At 36.6% G+C, this 16,058-nt stretch overlaps 2 protein-coding genes across 2 annotated transcripts; both read right to left on the bottom strand.

Moving 5' to 3' along the window:
- Window positions 1-1,312: 1,312 nt before the first annotated feature.
- LOC145106603 (uncharacterized) lies at window positions 1,313-1,930 on the bottom strand. Its single transcript, XM_079043564.1, has one exon. It carries the CDS (start codon window positions 1,928-1,930, stop codon window positions 1,313-1,315), a length of 618 nt encoding a protein of 205 aa, XP_078899690.1.
- Window positions 1,931-1,978: 48 nt separating this feature from the next.
- LOC145106602 (uncharacterized) lies at window positions 1,979-3,162 on the bottom strand. Its single transcript, XM_079043563.1, has 4 exons — window positions 2,737-3,162; window positions 2,583-2,634; window positions 2,190-2,450; window positions 1,979-2,100 (listed from the first exon to the last, which is right to left on the bottom strand). Exons 1-4 carry the CDS (start codon window positions 3,160-3,162, stop codon window positions 1,979-1,981), a joined length of 861 nt encoding a protein of 286 aa, XP_078899689.1.
- Between the last annotated feature and the right edge of the window lie 12,896 nt (window positions 3,163-16,058).

Raw genomic sequence — 16,058 nt, 5'->3', positions numbered from 1 at the left:
CATTTGTTCCATGTCTTACCTAAATAAACTATTATTTAAATAGGGAAAATGATGAGGTAGGTAAGGTAAGGTGAGGGGTGGGATAGGGTTGTGGTGTGTTTATTTAAATAAATTAAAAAATCAAGTGCAAAATAGTATTTTTAGGTAAAACAGAGACCAAGCGTGGACCTTTCGAGTTAAAAAAATAAGTTAGAGACCAAACGTGCAAATTACCCTAAACCATAGGGACCATTCGTGTAATTTACTCTTTAATGTTTTTAATTATTTTGAAAAATATTATTTGAATATATATATATATATATATATATATATATATATATATATATATATATATATATATATATATAAGTTTCTTTTATATTTTGATTTATGGTTTTTATTTAATATAAAATTTTAAATTAACAAATAAATATATAAGAATTATAATTTTTAAAGTCTACCAATAATAAAATAATATTTTATATTTAATAATATATTTTAAATTAATAGATTAATTATATAAAATTGAAAATTGAAATATTATAAAGATTTCTAATTCGTGATAGAAAAAATATTTTCATTATAATATAATATGATTTGTTAATTTATAGAGGGACATACAAAGTCTTTATACACTCGATATATATTACTCTAAGTTTTATAGTTTGTATGTGGAAGTTGTTACTAGAGATCCTAAAGTACAATACGTAAAAAAGCAATGGAAAAAAATTTGAATCAAAATCAAACAATTATATATTCTCATATATCTCATATTCCATTAATTCACTATAAATATACAAAATACAATGGGCCAAAGGAAAATAAAAACAAACTGGACCTGAATGGGCCGGTTATATCATATATATAAAATTAATATTCCTTCATAATTTGATCGGGTGTCTAGACCGAACATTTAAATTGGTCCTAAATTCATAGAATAATGTTTGATGGAAGCCCTTAATTGAAGATATCAACGATTGTGATGAGATGACACATCGAAAACCTGGATGCAACCCACAACGAGTGGATGTCAATATCAATGTGTTTTGGTATGTTTGTATTGCACCGAGCTAGAAGACATATAGATCACATTGATATAATCATATTAGATAATGATAATGATTGCCTTGGGTGGGGATGAGAGTAGTTCTCGTAACATATTGTGAAGCCAACATACCTTGACTATGGCGGGAGCCAGGGTCAAAAGTAAAGAGGTATTTTATTATTATTATTATTATTATTATTATTATTTTTTTTTTATAATATACAATAAGAAAAAAAAAACCTCAATTTCAATAGATATAATGTTCAACTTCTATAACAAAGTTACGTTTTAAAGTTCACATCTTCGCTCTTTCATTTTACAAAAGCAAATAATTACATTTTCAGTCTTAACATTCTCTAGTGTTTCCTTTTCTACACTACAAATAAAAGCACCATTTATAAAATCATCACCTATTCTATTACACAAATCGGTCTTCAAGAACTTCATTGCAGAAAAACACCGTTCAACGGTTGCGGTTGCGACGGGCAAAACCAAAATTAGTTTTAATAATCTATAAACCAAAGGAAAAGAGAGGTGTTTCCCGGTTTCCACCAACAAACGAGAGATGTCTGCAATTCCCTTTAATTTGAAAAATATCTCATCGTGGAGCAAATAGTGATAATAGATATCAAGTTGCCCATTAAGTTGCGTCTTTTCTGAATCGTCAAAATCGTTTTTGTATATCTCGCTTAGCTTTAACAACTTTGCTTTATCAAAACTAGAAAATAAGTCACAAGGACTCAAAACCGCCATGTTCTCCATCAACTCTGTGCCAAATTCACTAAATCTATCCCCAAATTCTTGAATTTGCATATCTAAAATCGTGTTAAAAATCACAACTTCAAAATGATGTTGATTAGTCTTATTGGTCCTACGCTTGCGTGGGGTAACATAATATTCCGACATGTCCACAATTCCAATACTATTCTTTTCACAAAAAGCACCTACCTTCTTTCAAATTTGTGGAAACTCATCTTTTCTAAAAACTAGCAATGCTTTTTTTTTTGTCCCTTTTACTAACGAAGCCGCTTCCAAAATATTTTGATCTTTTTTTTGAAGATGCTTTGACAATGTATCTGTGAGGCATAGAATTTCCAACATCAAGTGTAAAATAAACACAAAATCAAGTGTCTTGAAATATGACAAAATACTTTTGCTTGATTACGGTTAGATAAAGTAGACCCCTCCTCTTTGACATATTTAACTACCGCAACAACTTCTGCAAACAAATTCACCAAACTTACAATTGTTCTAAAATGTGAACCCCATCTAGTATCTCCAGCTCGGACAAGAGAAATCTCTTGATTCAACCTTCTTCCTGGTTCAGTTTCACCAATACCAATTTCAACTGCCACTCTTTCTTTTTGCATCTCTCGTATCATATCTTTTCTCTTACAAGACCCACAAACGACAGTAACCACCAAAGCTAGTTGTTAAAAGAATTTTTCAATATCATCATGTTTCTTTGCAACCGCCACAATCACTAATTGAAGTTGGTGTGCAAAACAATGTATATAATGAGTAGAACTGTTTTCATTTAAAATCAAAAATTTCAAACCGTTGAATGCACCACTCATATTACTTGGTCCATCATAACCTTGTCCCCTCACCTATATATTTAAAAAAATTAATACAAAAAACTATAAGAAATAAAAATAAAACTAATATCGTATTTTAAAATTTAAAGGAATAAATATTTTATGATTTCTCACTTGAGCCATACTCAAGTTATTGTTGGAAAATACGGTATCAACGGCGGCTTTAAGAGTCAAAGAAGATGTATCCAATACGTAAACAACTCCAATAAATCTTTCCTTTACAATCTCAAGTCTATCAACATATCTCAAAACTATAGCCATTTGTTCTTTTTTGGAAACATCACTAGACTCATAAACTAAAATAGCAAACACATCTTTACCATTTCCATCACAAATAAACTTGATTATCTCTTTTGAAAAGCAATGAACAATATCTTTTTGAATCGTGGGAGAAGTCAACTTTTCATTTTTTGGAGCATCTTCTAAAGTAACTTTAAAATTCTTCTCATTATCTTGACTACTCAAAGATAAGATTTCAATGAAAAGTCCTTTATTATTAGACTTTTCCGTCTCATCATATCCACAAAATGGTAAATGCATTTTTCAATAAAAATCTACGACTACGGATTGTAGCTCGTAATCGAATTTCATAATTACTTTTCTCAAGTTCTGTTTGCCTATGAAAGACTTCACCAATAGATTGGTTTTTTCTCAATAGGAAATCACACTTTTCTTGGGCCTTATGGTGATAACTTTGAATATTACCTATATGTTTCCGGAATGAGCATTTTTTACTCCAATTATCAAAGCCTTCGGTTATAAATGCATCTCTTCCACCTTGTTCCCCTACCATATCTCCAAACAAGTAGCAACAAAAAGAATATGCCTTCTTATTTTTATGCTATACTCTAACTATGGAAAATCAGTAAACCATTGCACAACAAAACGTCTTGGCTTATTACTAAATAATGTATATTCAAAACTATGACCCTTTTGTTGACAAGGCCCTTTAATCAAATATGCCCTCCTTATTTCATCCCTTTGATTAGGATTATAAGATGTAATCTTTGGCCTATCCCCCGAGTCCGGAGGAAGATCATTCAAATAAAAAGATTGTGTCACTTTTGGTTTTGGCATTGGTTGATTAGTTTGTGGAACTTGAGTAGGTTCATTAGATTGTGTTTCTTGTGGTTTTGGCATTGGTTGATTAGTTTGTGGAACTTGATTACTTTCATTAACCCTATTTTTTTGGAAGTTCCTTCACCATTGTTGTCTCCAACATCTAAATGTCTTTTGAAAAAACTTTTAATATCAACCTACTATCAAAATATATGAACTATAAACTTGATTTCAAGTTTCAACAATAGTCAACAAATAACAACCTACAGTCAACTTATCAATTATCAAGATATATCAACTATAATCTTGATTCCAAGTTTCAACAACAAATGAACAAATAGCAATCTACAATAAAAATATATCAACTATAACTTGATTTCAAGTTTCAACAACAAATAATCATTAAGTATTAACCCTAAGTCCCTAATTTAATAATCATTAAGTATTAACCCTAAGTCCCTAATTTAACAAAGGTAATTGTTAATTTCTAATTTTTCAAACATAATGACAAAAAATTAGAATTTGAATTAACCTAAATACATAATAGGGATGAGTATTTTGGTTATACTAACTTGTTTCATTGTGATGGAAGAGTCGAGGAGGAGCCGAGGAGGTGGCTGGAATTATGCAATTGAGAAGGGTTGATGTCCGATGTCGACGATCGTAGCAAGGGAAGTAGGCAGAAGACGACTTCGAGTCTTCGACAATTGAGAAGTTGACTGACGAAGTGACGATCCAATTCAGATACCGATTACGTCCTTTTTTCATTAGACTATTGGGCTTAATACCTCTTTGTTTCAATAAATTAATTGGTGTGGGCTTAAAATTTTTGGACCATTTGGGCTAGTTTGTATTTTTGGTCCATTTAAAAATAACCTGCAATTTTTTAGGGTAGCCCAATTTTTTTCCGATATAAAACTGCAACATAAACGAATTTTTCCGAAAAAATGAACACTGCTAAATTTTTTTTGAGGGGATCCATAATGGATCCACCTATGGTTGGTGGCACCCCGATATCCGACCTCAGAACTAAAGGAGGATAGAAGGCATGGTTTTTGGATGACCGTGAGTTGAGGTTACCCCTTAAAAATATGCAATAACTAGAAATAGATAGGTGTACGGTAAGGCACCTGCCCCAATTAACATCACAATAAGCAATAAGATTTGAGGAAGGAGATGTATGAATATGGTGTCTATACGAGAGGGTGTCACGAACATATCAAAGTATGCACGTAATCGCCATAATATGAGCCTCTTCGGGATCATGCATGGAGATGCGGACCTGTGGGACAACATATATGAGATCGGGTCGGGTAAATGCCAGATATTAAAGAATATCATCAAGGATATGATACTCGGTGGGATCACTAACTGACGGTCCTAACGTGTCCAATTTGGAGTTTTTGAAAACCGGTGTGCAACAAGGCTTGCAATTTAGCATCCTAACATGCTATAATATCTTAATGGCATAATGAGTCTAAAAGAAAATATATGGAGACAAATATGGTGGCTGATATCCTATGAAAGTAGTTGCGATTTTTCCAAGTATGTAAAGGAAAACTCGATGCTAAGGGAAGAAATGATCTAGTCGAGTAAAGTCGTGGACGAGGCTGTTAAAACAATGTCATCAACATACAATGATAAGTATTTAGTATTGTTCCACTGAAGATACATAAGTAGTGATGAATCTGAGAGTCTCTAGGAAAAAGCAAGACGTATAACATAAGCAATAAAGTTTCAGAACCATGGTAGTGGGGGATGTTAGAGTTCATATAAAGACCGACGTAGTTGGCACACGTTGTATAGAAAACGACCGTCTTGAAATCTTGGTTGTGGGTGCATATTCACGGTTTCCTACAATTGGTCATGCAAGAGGCATTTTTAACATCAAACTGATGTATAAGCTAGTTACGAGATACCACAAGAGTTAGGCAGGGCCGGTCCTAGATAATTTAGGGCCCGGGGCAAAAAAAAATTGGGCCCCTTATAATTTATTTATTTCTTATTTTTTTTTGTAACGGAGGGCGGCACCTTCGGAAATTTTTATTAATTAAAAAAAATTTACAATTGAAGGCTGGGGACTCCCCACCTATGGAAAAAAAGGGCTTCAGGTCCCGGAAACCCAACAACTTAGCAACTATTAATACACAAAAAAAATAATTTAAAATGCCAGAACATGCTATGAACCCTAATACATAAACATAACAAAAAAAAACTAAAGAAATTTACATTTACGAGCTTTTTTAGATGCAAAGTCATCAATTATAGAATCAAGTTCAATATTATCCAACAAATATTTTTCGATGCATAACATAGCCAAACCATTTAATCTTTATTGTGACATTTACGATCTCAAATAAATTTTTAATAATTTTAGTTTTGAAAAACTTCTTTCTGCTGATGCTACAGTAACACATACGGTTAATAGGATTCTATATGCAATACAAACATTTGGATAACAATCTTTACCTTTAGCAAACTCTAAAATTTCAATCGATGACATAACAACATTTGACAAAGTCTTTTGTAATACTTTAAGCTCCGTAAAAAAATTTAAATCCACATCACATAAGTCATTATGAGTAAACTTATTTACAAAAATAGTACAACTTTTTTTAAGTTTAATATCATCCAATGACTTTAACCTTTTGAATCATATAAAAATCCAAAAATATTTTCAAAGTTTGTTAATTTCTCAAATCTACTCTCTAATGACGCAATTGCCACATCAACAATATATAAAATATTCGTTTCTAAATGATTCTTCGGGTGATAGTAATTCTTCGGGTGATAGTAATTTATTTTGACAATTAGTTCCATCAAATTGTTTTGTTCTAATAATTTGGCATTTTTTTTGGGAATATAGGTTCAACATCCATATCCGATGCAATGGCCTTAACATTATCTATACTAAGGGCATAACCTTAATTTCTATAATTTTTTTAAAAAATGTCATCATAGTTTTTAATAGATCAATTGTGGCATCAATAGACATAGTTTTGGTTTGTATTATTTTACTAACTTTATTTATAGCAAATAAAATATCATACCAAATTACCATACCAAGTAAAAATTCATAACTTCTGTGAGAATAAGGATCTAATTGCGCAGGGACAAGACTTGAAAACTCAAACCTTGAGTTAATGGTTAAGATCAATGTCTGCTTCAGATTAATAGTTCCAGTCAAGTCTGGTAAGACCAGTCAATACTGAATATGAGAATCAACAAAGTACTTCAAGTATTAAATATAAGACTATGAATATGATCAAGTAAATACAATAAATGAGCACAAGGAATGTTTGAAAGAATGATTTGAAAGAAAGGTGCAAATGAAGTAAATGTGAAAATATCTATCTTTGGTGGAACAATCCGTCATTTGATATTGTCATTCAATGTTCCTTATATAGGAGAATAAGTTGCATCGTACTAACCATAAACATACATAGCACCGGATATAAGAGTTACTCCTGACACTCTGATTATCTAAGTTGACAAAAGAGACTAAGTCCTATGATACATTACATCAAACAAAATGAAAAAAGTAATAAATGTAGACGGACAAACTGGTTTCTGAATATCTTCACCATCTCGGAACATCATCATTTAAACACCATCTTCACTCCGGACATCAATATGACTCCGGATCACAAGTTGACTCCAGAACACCATTCACTTCGGAACTAAGACTGATCTCGGAACATGTTGGGTGATTGCTAGAAGTTCATTTTCAGGTACTAACAGTCTCCCCCTAAGTGAACGTAGCAATCATATCAGCTCAGTTTGCTTCTTCCACGATAAATACATATGCTCGATACAACCATTCCATGACTTCAATGTAGCATTGTAACTGACTCACAAACTCTGCCTTGATATGTTCAGGAGCTTCGGACTGGGATGTACGACTAATGAATTTTTGAAGGATTTTTGTTGGAACTAGGTGTTTGTCGAGGACCCGGAAGAAGTCCTTTTTGTTTGACTTTTGTTGCTTGTAAAGATACCCTAGTATTGGTTCATCGATGGGTCCTTCAGCCAACAACTCAGCTTCTGGCAGAACAAAGTCGATTTTGGTTAAGTATTTTTCAGTTCCAAGCAGGTATGCCAATTCATAGTCGCATCGGCAAATGTGACAACCCGAAATTTCTATCTGGTAAAGCCAACCAATCCAAATCAAATGTCAGACTTGTTTCTGCTATCTTTTAGCATGGTTAGGGGTCTGTTTGAGTGTTCTAAGCCTAGTACACTTAAGGATTGTGTATTGGGGTGTGTTAGCTTAAGTTCATTGAGTTGCAATCGAGCCGGAAACTCCATCACAAGGAGTTCACGGCCCCAAACAATATTTTACGGCCGTAAACTCCATGTTGGCCGTGAACCCCTTCCCTTTAAGTATCATATTCCTTAATTTCTTCATCATTCTTCACATCTTCAAGGCTGAAACTCATTTCTCTCTCAAGTATCATCAAGAACACTTCAATTTCTCTTCATTTTTGTAAGTGATTCTTCCATTTGTTTCTTAATATCCTTCTTGACCTTGTGAAACCCTTTGATAACATCCTTGAATTCATCACTTTTCCTTCAAGATCTTCAAATCTTCATCATTTCACCAAGAACACTTACTTGTTCTTGGGCCGTGAACACCTTAAAGTCTTCCAATGTGTGAGTATTTCTTCTGTCATCTTGTCATCCATTAGAAGCTCTTGTATCCTCATAAGACCAAAACCTTATAAGCATGAATCAAGATCCAAAATGCATCATTTTGGAGTGTTTACGGCCGTAAACATCTTCTTGTGGCCGTAAACTCTCCCTTGGCCGTAAACTCAAGTGTGGCCGTGAACACACCTTCTTTTGGCCGTAAACTCCCTTTAGTCAATCAGATGTGATTGTAACACTTCATTTCAAGTGTTTCCTAGTCCCTAAGGGTGTATCCATTCATATTAGTGGTGCTAAACACTAATAATATACATATAGGTATCAATATATGTCAGTTAGGACTCATTTATGCCTCGGGACTTCATTTGTGGAACTTCTCATCCTTACGGGAATCTTCAATTGAATCACCCACATAAGGTGAGTTCATACCCCTATAATCAATCTTTTAAATGTTTTAAATGCTTTTAAGGGGGGGGGGGATACAAGTTGAACACAATGATAATTGTGTAAATGTTTATCTGTGTTAAACACCATTTTAAAGGATTTATTATGCTTTAATAAGTGATCAAATCATTTCAAAAACTCTTTTAAAGTTATGTTACTTAGTTGTTTATAAAACTTTATTTTTAAAGTACAATCATAATATAGTAGATAATCGAGTCCTTTCTACAAATCAAAGACAGTTCAAAACAAACATACTAGTAAAATATAATAGGTATAGTTTAGGGGTTCAAAACATACTATACACTAGAACAAAAGGAACATGCTACACTAATACAAAAAAAACTATAACATTAATGTGAGCCACTACTTCGTGTCACGGCAATATACTGTTGTGTCACGTTTTGGAACCAGAGTCTCCTGGAGGGAGAGCGTGAGTTTGTGTATAGATCTATACGGGATTGACCATCCTACACCTTGCTGCTAGCTACAGTGGGACCTGCAGGTCTACGGGTGACGAATGTCATACCATTTCGACGTCTTGAACGTCATGTTTTACTAGTCAATCAAGTATGGTTATAACCTCATCACATTTTAACCTTAATTAACAAACTGGTTTTAAGGTAGTTAGTGCTTCAGTAGTCACTTTATACAACATTACTGAATACTTTCATTTTCCCATTACGTTCATATAGTGATCTTCTCACATAAAAGGTAATGCAAACTATTTTCTAGTAAAGATAGTCTTAAACTTGGGAAAACTTACATCATTGCAAAAGACAAACAGAACAGTCGAGTCTTAGTACATTCAGTTAGAAGGGGGCCTATAATGCTAACTTTATGATTTCTCGGTAGATACATCAGGGATATATATTAATCGGGTCCAGCAGACAGTAGGATGTGTGCTTTCCACTTCATTTCCTGTTCCTTGTTTGGTTGTGGGCTTAAAGCAGATGCACCCAGTCTACTATCTATTCGATCTTAGTTATATATATATATATATATATATATATATATATATATATATATATATATATATATATATATATATTCCGTATACACCAAGTAATCATAAGGAGTACCAGGTATGGGTCAGGTCATAGTATACAAATTCATTATACCGCTTTCTAGTACAAAAACATACTTTTCAGATAGAACATTTAGTAGGCTAAACTAGAAACTTATCAGTAAAAGGGTTTAATTCATTTTATTAAATCAGTATAACTTAAAGGACCTTTAGTGGTTAATTCTATAATACCTTAGTTTATACATCATGGTTCTATATAATTAATATCCGATAGGCAGTTGGAGGTGTGCTTTCCGCCTTACTTCCTGTTCCTTGTTTGGTTGTGGGCTTAGGGCAGATTCACACAAGTAGCTATCCGTTCGATATTAGAGTATATATAGCTAGTATAAATTAAGTGATTATAGAAGGAATTATTGTGGTTACCATTTTTACTAAAGGAAATATATGATTTTCTTAAAGAATGTTTTCATCAAATAAAGGAACTATTACAGTTAACTCCATAAGTACCAAATGAATACGCCGGGGTTATATACAATGAAGATCTAACAAACAATGGGATGCGTGACTTCCGCCTCTTTTCCTGTTCCTTGTTTGGTTGTGGGCTTAGGGCAGATTCATGCAACCGATTGTCTGTTTGATTTGGATTCTATATAACTTGTATCCATTTAGTACTCATAGAAGGAATTGTAGAGTCATATTTACTTTCATTCATCTTATCAGAAGATATAGGATCTTCTGGAGGAACATGCGAACTATTCTAAAAGAACTTACAACTTACTTTACATCACTTAAATACTTACGAACTCACCATCTTAAATGCTGATCTACTCTTTCAAAATAACTTGTATTCTCAGGAGACTAGTAGACAGGTACGCGGACTGGGATTCAGAAGATGGAGCATAGTAGCTTCATGTCTTGTTTTGTTGTTTACTTTTGGAGTCTAACTTTTGTGAATCATATACTTTGTAAACACTTTCATATTAATGCAATGGTTGTTTGTTACTTTGATTACTATGATGCATGTGTTGTGATACTAAACATGACGTCCTCCGCCCCCGAACGTTTCCGCCGTTCCGGTTTGGGGGTGTGATAGATTGGTATCAGAGCATTGTTTATAGTGAACTAAGTATATCAACCTATAAAAGATATACAACTATAAATGCAGTGGGGCCGAAGTGCTCTGACTAAAAGTATATTTTAAAAATATAACAATATTCTTATAAAAATATACATACATGCTTATACATATATACATACTAGAACAAGTATCACTGTAACACCCGTAAAATTCAAGCCAGTTTAAAACTTTTTAAAACATTTAAAACCATTAAGTTATCACAATTTGTTTTCAAAATAGTTTAAGCATCAGAGTATCCCCAGAATCAATCATGAAAATATGAGGAGGTGCACGATCACGCCTTCGCCTTCCCGCGATCATCAGAAATACCTGAAAATAAAATCAACAACTGTAAGCCCGAAGCTTAGTAAGTTTCCCCAAAATACCAACGCCATACAAATATAACCATATCATATAACAAATACAGAACGGCATGCATAATGAGCCTTCAGCCTGACTTGACCGCCTCGCAGGGCCTACAGCCTATCTGGACCGCTCCCGAGCCTTCGGCATGACTGGACCGCCTCGCAGGGCCGCCTCTACCCAACCCCCAATCAAACAAACATGTGCACATAAATATCATACGCTAGCACATATCATATAACAGTCAAACCGATCTAACAGATCACTAATCATTGCAACATCCCAATAACTGGGATACAAAACTAACCGGTCACTAACATAGCATCATCCTATAACCAGGACAATCATGTGCACACATATATCATATAATACTAGCATGTATATATATATATATATATATATATATATATATATATATATATATATATAATAGTCAAACCGATCTAACATATCACAAAGCATAGCAACAATCCATTACCAGGATATCGACCTAACAGGTTACTAACATAGCCTCATTCTATATACCAGGATACCGACCCAACCGGGTCACTAAAGCATAGCATATCACCATCCTAACTACCAGGATGTAAATCAGTAAGCATAATGTGCAATAATCCGAATACAATCCATAAAGGGCCGGCCTTGGTGCCCTAGACCCTGTTGATATAGTGAGGATAACTCACCTGGCACTGCTGAAGTCCCACGAATAAAACTCCAGCTGCTGGTTGACAGATTCCCGAACTGTCAACATCAAACAATACCCAGTTAATAATTGGGTTCCAAGCCCAAGGTCCAACTCACACACCAAAAGTCCAAAAGTCAAGTAATGGGCCAAAGCCCAACACATGGCCCAATTTTTCAAATTGGGCCCAGACCTCTACATGGTCTTTCCTTAAGGCCCATTCAATTATTCTAGTCAAGACTCTTGGTATTTCCCATGGCCCAATATCACATTATCATTAAGGCCCAGACTATGGCCTATTTACGACCCAATTTTCCAAATTGGGCCCACACCCTCATATGGGCCTTACCCTAAACCCATCAACATATTCTAGTCCATATGATTATTCTTGGATGGCCCATTAATATTCCAATTACCAAAGCCCAATGGAAAAAGCCCAACTCAAGGCCCAAGTGAAATTAGGGTTTTCACATGAAATGACAATTAGGGTTAAGTGTTCCTACTTAACCCATTAAGGACTTAATCCATTAAGTCCATTATTGCCTTAGGTTAATTTGCCAATGATTGTTAATTAATATTTTAAGTTTAAATAAATAATTCTCGTGCAGTCCCGATAAATCCCAAAATTAGGGTTTCATGGCATTAGGGTTTTCTAAGCCCTAATTAGGGTTTTCAGCCCAATACTAGCCCATTAGTCAAATGGTTGGGCTTTTAGGTCCATTAGGGCTTCATTGGGCCCATTAAGGTCTCATTGGGCCCACTAGGGTTTCTTTGTCCAACCATCCAAACGAGTCACAAACCAAACAAGGCACATCGCCAGCCAACACGACGACTGGTGGCGGCAGGAGGCGGCAGCCACCACCTCACGGTAGTGGTGACGGATTTTCTTTTCATTATTCCATTTTGTTACAATTTTACAATACCATCCAATTAACACACACACACACACAAACACTAATAACACACACACACTCACTAATAAACACACACACAACCACCTCGTGGTGGCCGGTGGTGGTATATGGTGGCAGCCACCATCCTACGGTGGTGGCGGTGGTGGTTCTTCTTCGGATCTCCGGCCAAGGGACACTCCGACGACCTTATCCCATCATGGACACAACACCACAACACGCATACATAACCTTTTTGCCCGGAAAAATAAACCCATACCCCACTGAGGTGGGTGGCGAAGGCGGCAGCACAAGAAAACGGGTATCAGCGGCAGTCATGGTGGCGAATGGCGTCGAACGAAACAGTCGGCAGCAGCATCATCTAATGGTGGCCATGGCCAGACCCTCCACACACTCGACGTCCCACCGTCAATCTTCTTCTTCAGCTGCAACAAAATCAGCGACGACAGATGGCAACGGCGGTGACGGTTACAGTTGGCAGGAAGAAGGAGGAGAATGAGAACGATCGGTCAGCAGCAACGACAGCCACACATCCCGATATGGCTCCGCCTTCCACAGAATTGACGCGGCGGCAATGGAAGATGGGAACCCGGCTCCGTCGCCAGCGGCGGCAGCGGGAGTAACGGCGGCAGTAGGCGGATGCGAGTTAACGGCTGCGAGACGGTAGCTTCATCAGCAACAATGGTCCCGGCAGCCTTTTGTTGATCAGAACAGGAAGGGAGTCAGGTGGGGAGGATGGTGGCGGCCGGACGATGGATGAGGGAGAGGGTGGCGGCTGGTGTGAAGGGGTTAGGGTTAGGGTTTGCATGAGGGTCATGATGATTATATATGGGGGTTAATCGGGGGGTGACGGGTTCACCCGTTCCATCCTCAACATTTGTATAATTCACACGTTTAGTCCCTCTCCATAAGAAGTCTTTTCAACTTAAGTCCCCAAATTACCTTTTCTACCCTGACTTCTTAAATTCCTTTCAAATCCAGTCCGTAATTTACCAAACAGCCCCTCCCTCTACAAATCCTTTTCAACATAGGTCTAGAATTTACTATTTCAGCCCCCAGCTTCCAAAAATCTTTTCAATCTAAGCCCAACATTTACTAAACAACCCCTGTCTTCAAAAATCCCTTGCAAAATAAATCCCAAAATTACACTTTAACCCCCGGAGATTCAAATCTTGTCATTTGGCTTCCCGAAATCAACACCCGCTAATTATTATTTGATTTTGGGCTATAATAATATATATTAATAATAATAATCACTTCTCGGGGTTCCAGGTTTATTATTTAATTATTCTATTTTAAAACTGGATGTTACAACTCTCCCCCACTTAAATTTGATTTCGTTCTCGAAATCGTTTCTTATCATTCCTTACACGCCAGACAACTTTGAGCAACACGGCCACACAACGAGCATAACCCCAGCCTTTCCAAGGCAACTGTAACCAACCCTCGCAGGGTTCTAAAACCTGAAAAATATACGAATCCCTTGTAATATGATCACATTTACTCGATCGGAAACCTGAAGTTTCGAAATGGTCTGGCTCCCTGACATGCCTCTCATACCAAATCATTATTGTTGAGCCCAATCCGCTTATCTCTCATCTAACTATTCAACTTCTGATATCTGGGGGGGGGGGGTTCCATCATCTAGATACTTTTCATACACCTGAAGACCCAATTTGCCAATACTGCCCTAAACACGGAAACTGTCTGAACATTGATCTGCCTGAAGCAGTATGCTGCCACATGGCTGCTTTCTAAAATCTATCGAGACCTCCTTGGTCTCATTCCGTTCACCAGTCATCTAACATACCGGGTTCCGGCCTGGTCGCGGAGCTAAAGGACTCCCACATAGTTGCCTCACACGACTTCCGAACGAAATCCTTCCCTGGAACTAGTTGCCACTAGTTATCATGCCATTGCGACTCTAACAACCTCCTGATCCAACCGATCGAATCCATGCATCGAATTCCGTCGTTACCAAATCCACGGCTAAAAATGATTGCTACATGTCTAATGGTAGCCTTACATCACAAGCAATCTTAAGCAATCCACTGCTTCCTTGATCTCATAATTGTAGTGACGTTCCTACAGTCTTATCACTGGCTTAACCAGGTCTAATCCCTCTGGGGAAACCCATAAACCCATCTGTGGATTTCCATATCCTCACTGCTACACCCGAACTGGTGTTTACTATTGTACCTTCCGCGTCCTAGCAACACGCTCATGTTATCTACCAATCTAGTGGATGTTGCGGCTACACCCATAGGCTTACAACACTTCCCATACTAACTGATCGCTAGTGAATGCTACGGCTACCCCCGCAGTCTTACAACACTTTCCATACTGGTCGAACACGCACTCGACCTAACACACAACTGAACTTAATTCATGACTAGAATCCCAACCTGATTTCCCCAAGTTAGGCTATCAAGCACCGAGAAGACGCGATTCACATGCTGGGGAGTTTTACCGAACTCCCAACTCACACAACACTCAAACCAAGCACCCACTAGGGTTGTCTTCCTTCCTGAAAACGATGCGAAACTTATCCCAGTTTCAAAACCGATCCTGCTTCTACGTTCCGGGACGATTATCCCCCACTTAGATTCAACTAAGTCTTCACAATACATGAAAATTTGAGAATTCCCAATCCTTCTTACTTTCCAACGATCGATCTGATACAACCAGACCTTTCCAAATAGTACTCCTTTACTAGCCAACCCCAAATGATCACATGCTTTTAATAACTAGATGAACACTTCCTGAATCCAAGTAAAACCGAAAGTCCCTAATGTTTGAATGATCTCACACTCAAATCTTGAAGACCAAAAGACAGATACTCCCACTAATACCTCAGCAACGAGCTACTTCCTTTGGCGCTTTCATCCGCCAATCAATAACGGTTACTAAAACCACTAAATTCTGACAATGCTGAATAACCATCCTGTGGGACCCTGTCCGCAGACCTCCCATATAATACCCTTCTTTCCAAAGTGCTCCAACAAATCTCCCGCTCTCGGCTCTAGAAATCACATCATTTAGGGTCTCGCACCCTGACTCACTCACCAACTCGATTATCCACTGCTGAACTGCAGTAGCTGAAACAACCTCTGCCCTAAACTGGGCTACAACTGCTCCCAAGACATAGTCTCCAATCCCGAAAGTGCAATGAATCGCACAATCAATCCT

Source organism: Lactuca virosa, chromosome 4 (assembly GCF_052849685.1).
Source record: "Lactuca virosa cultivar CGN04683 chromosome 4, Lactuca_virosa_CGN04683_v6, whole genome shotgun sequence".
NCBI lineage: Eukaryota > Viridiplantae > Streptophyta > Magnoliopsida > Asterales > Asteraceae > Lactuca > Lactuca virosa.
Note: the sequence above shows the minus strand (reverse complement) of the source record. Positions and strands in the feature narration are given on the sequence as shown.

Excerpts from the sequence above, each read along its gene's own strand:
- LOC145106603 (XM_079043564.1), bottom strand. The coding sequence starts at position 1,930 with ATGTCGGAATATTATGTTACCCCACGCAAGCGTAGGACCAATAAGACT.
- LOC145106602 (XM_079043563.1), bottom strand. The coding sequence starts at position 3,162 with ATGCATTTACCATTTTGTGGATATGATGAGACGGAAAAGTCTAATAAT. Across the intron at positions 2,451-2,582 it reads TATGAGTGGTGCATTCAACG|CTTTGGTGGTTACTGTCGTT; the intron begins GTTTGAAATTTT and ends TTTAACAACTAG. Across the intron at positions 2,101-2,189 it reads GGGGTCTACTTTATCTAACC|ATACATTGTCAAAGCATCTT; the intron begins GTAATCAAGCAA and ends TATGCCTCACAG.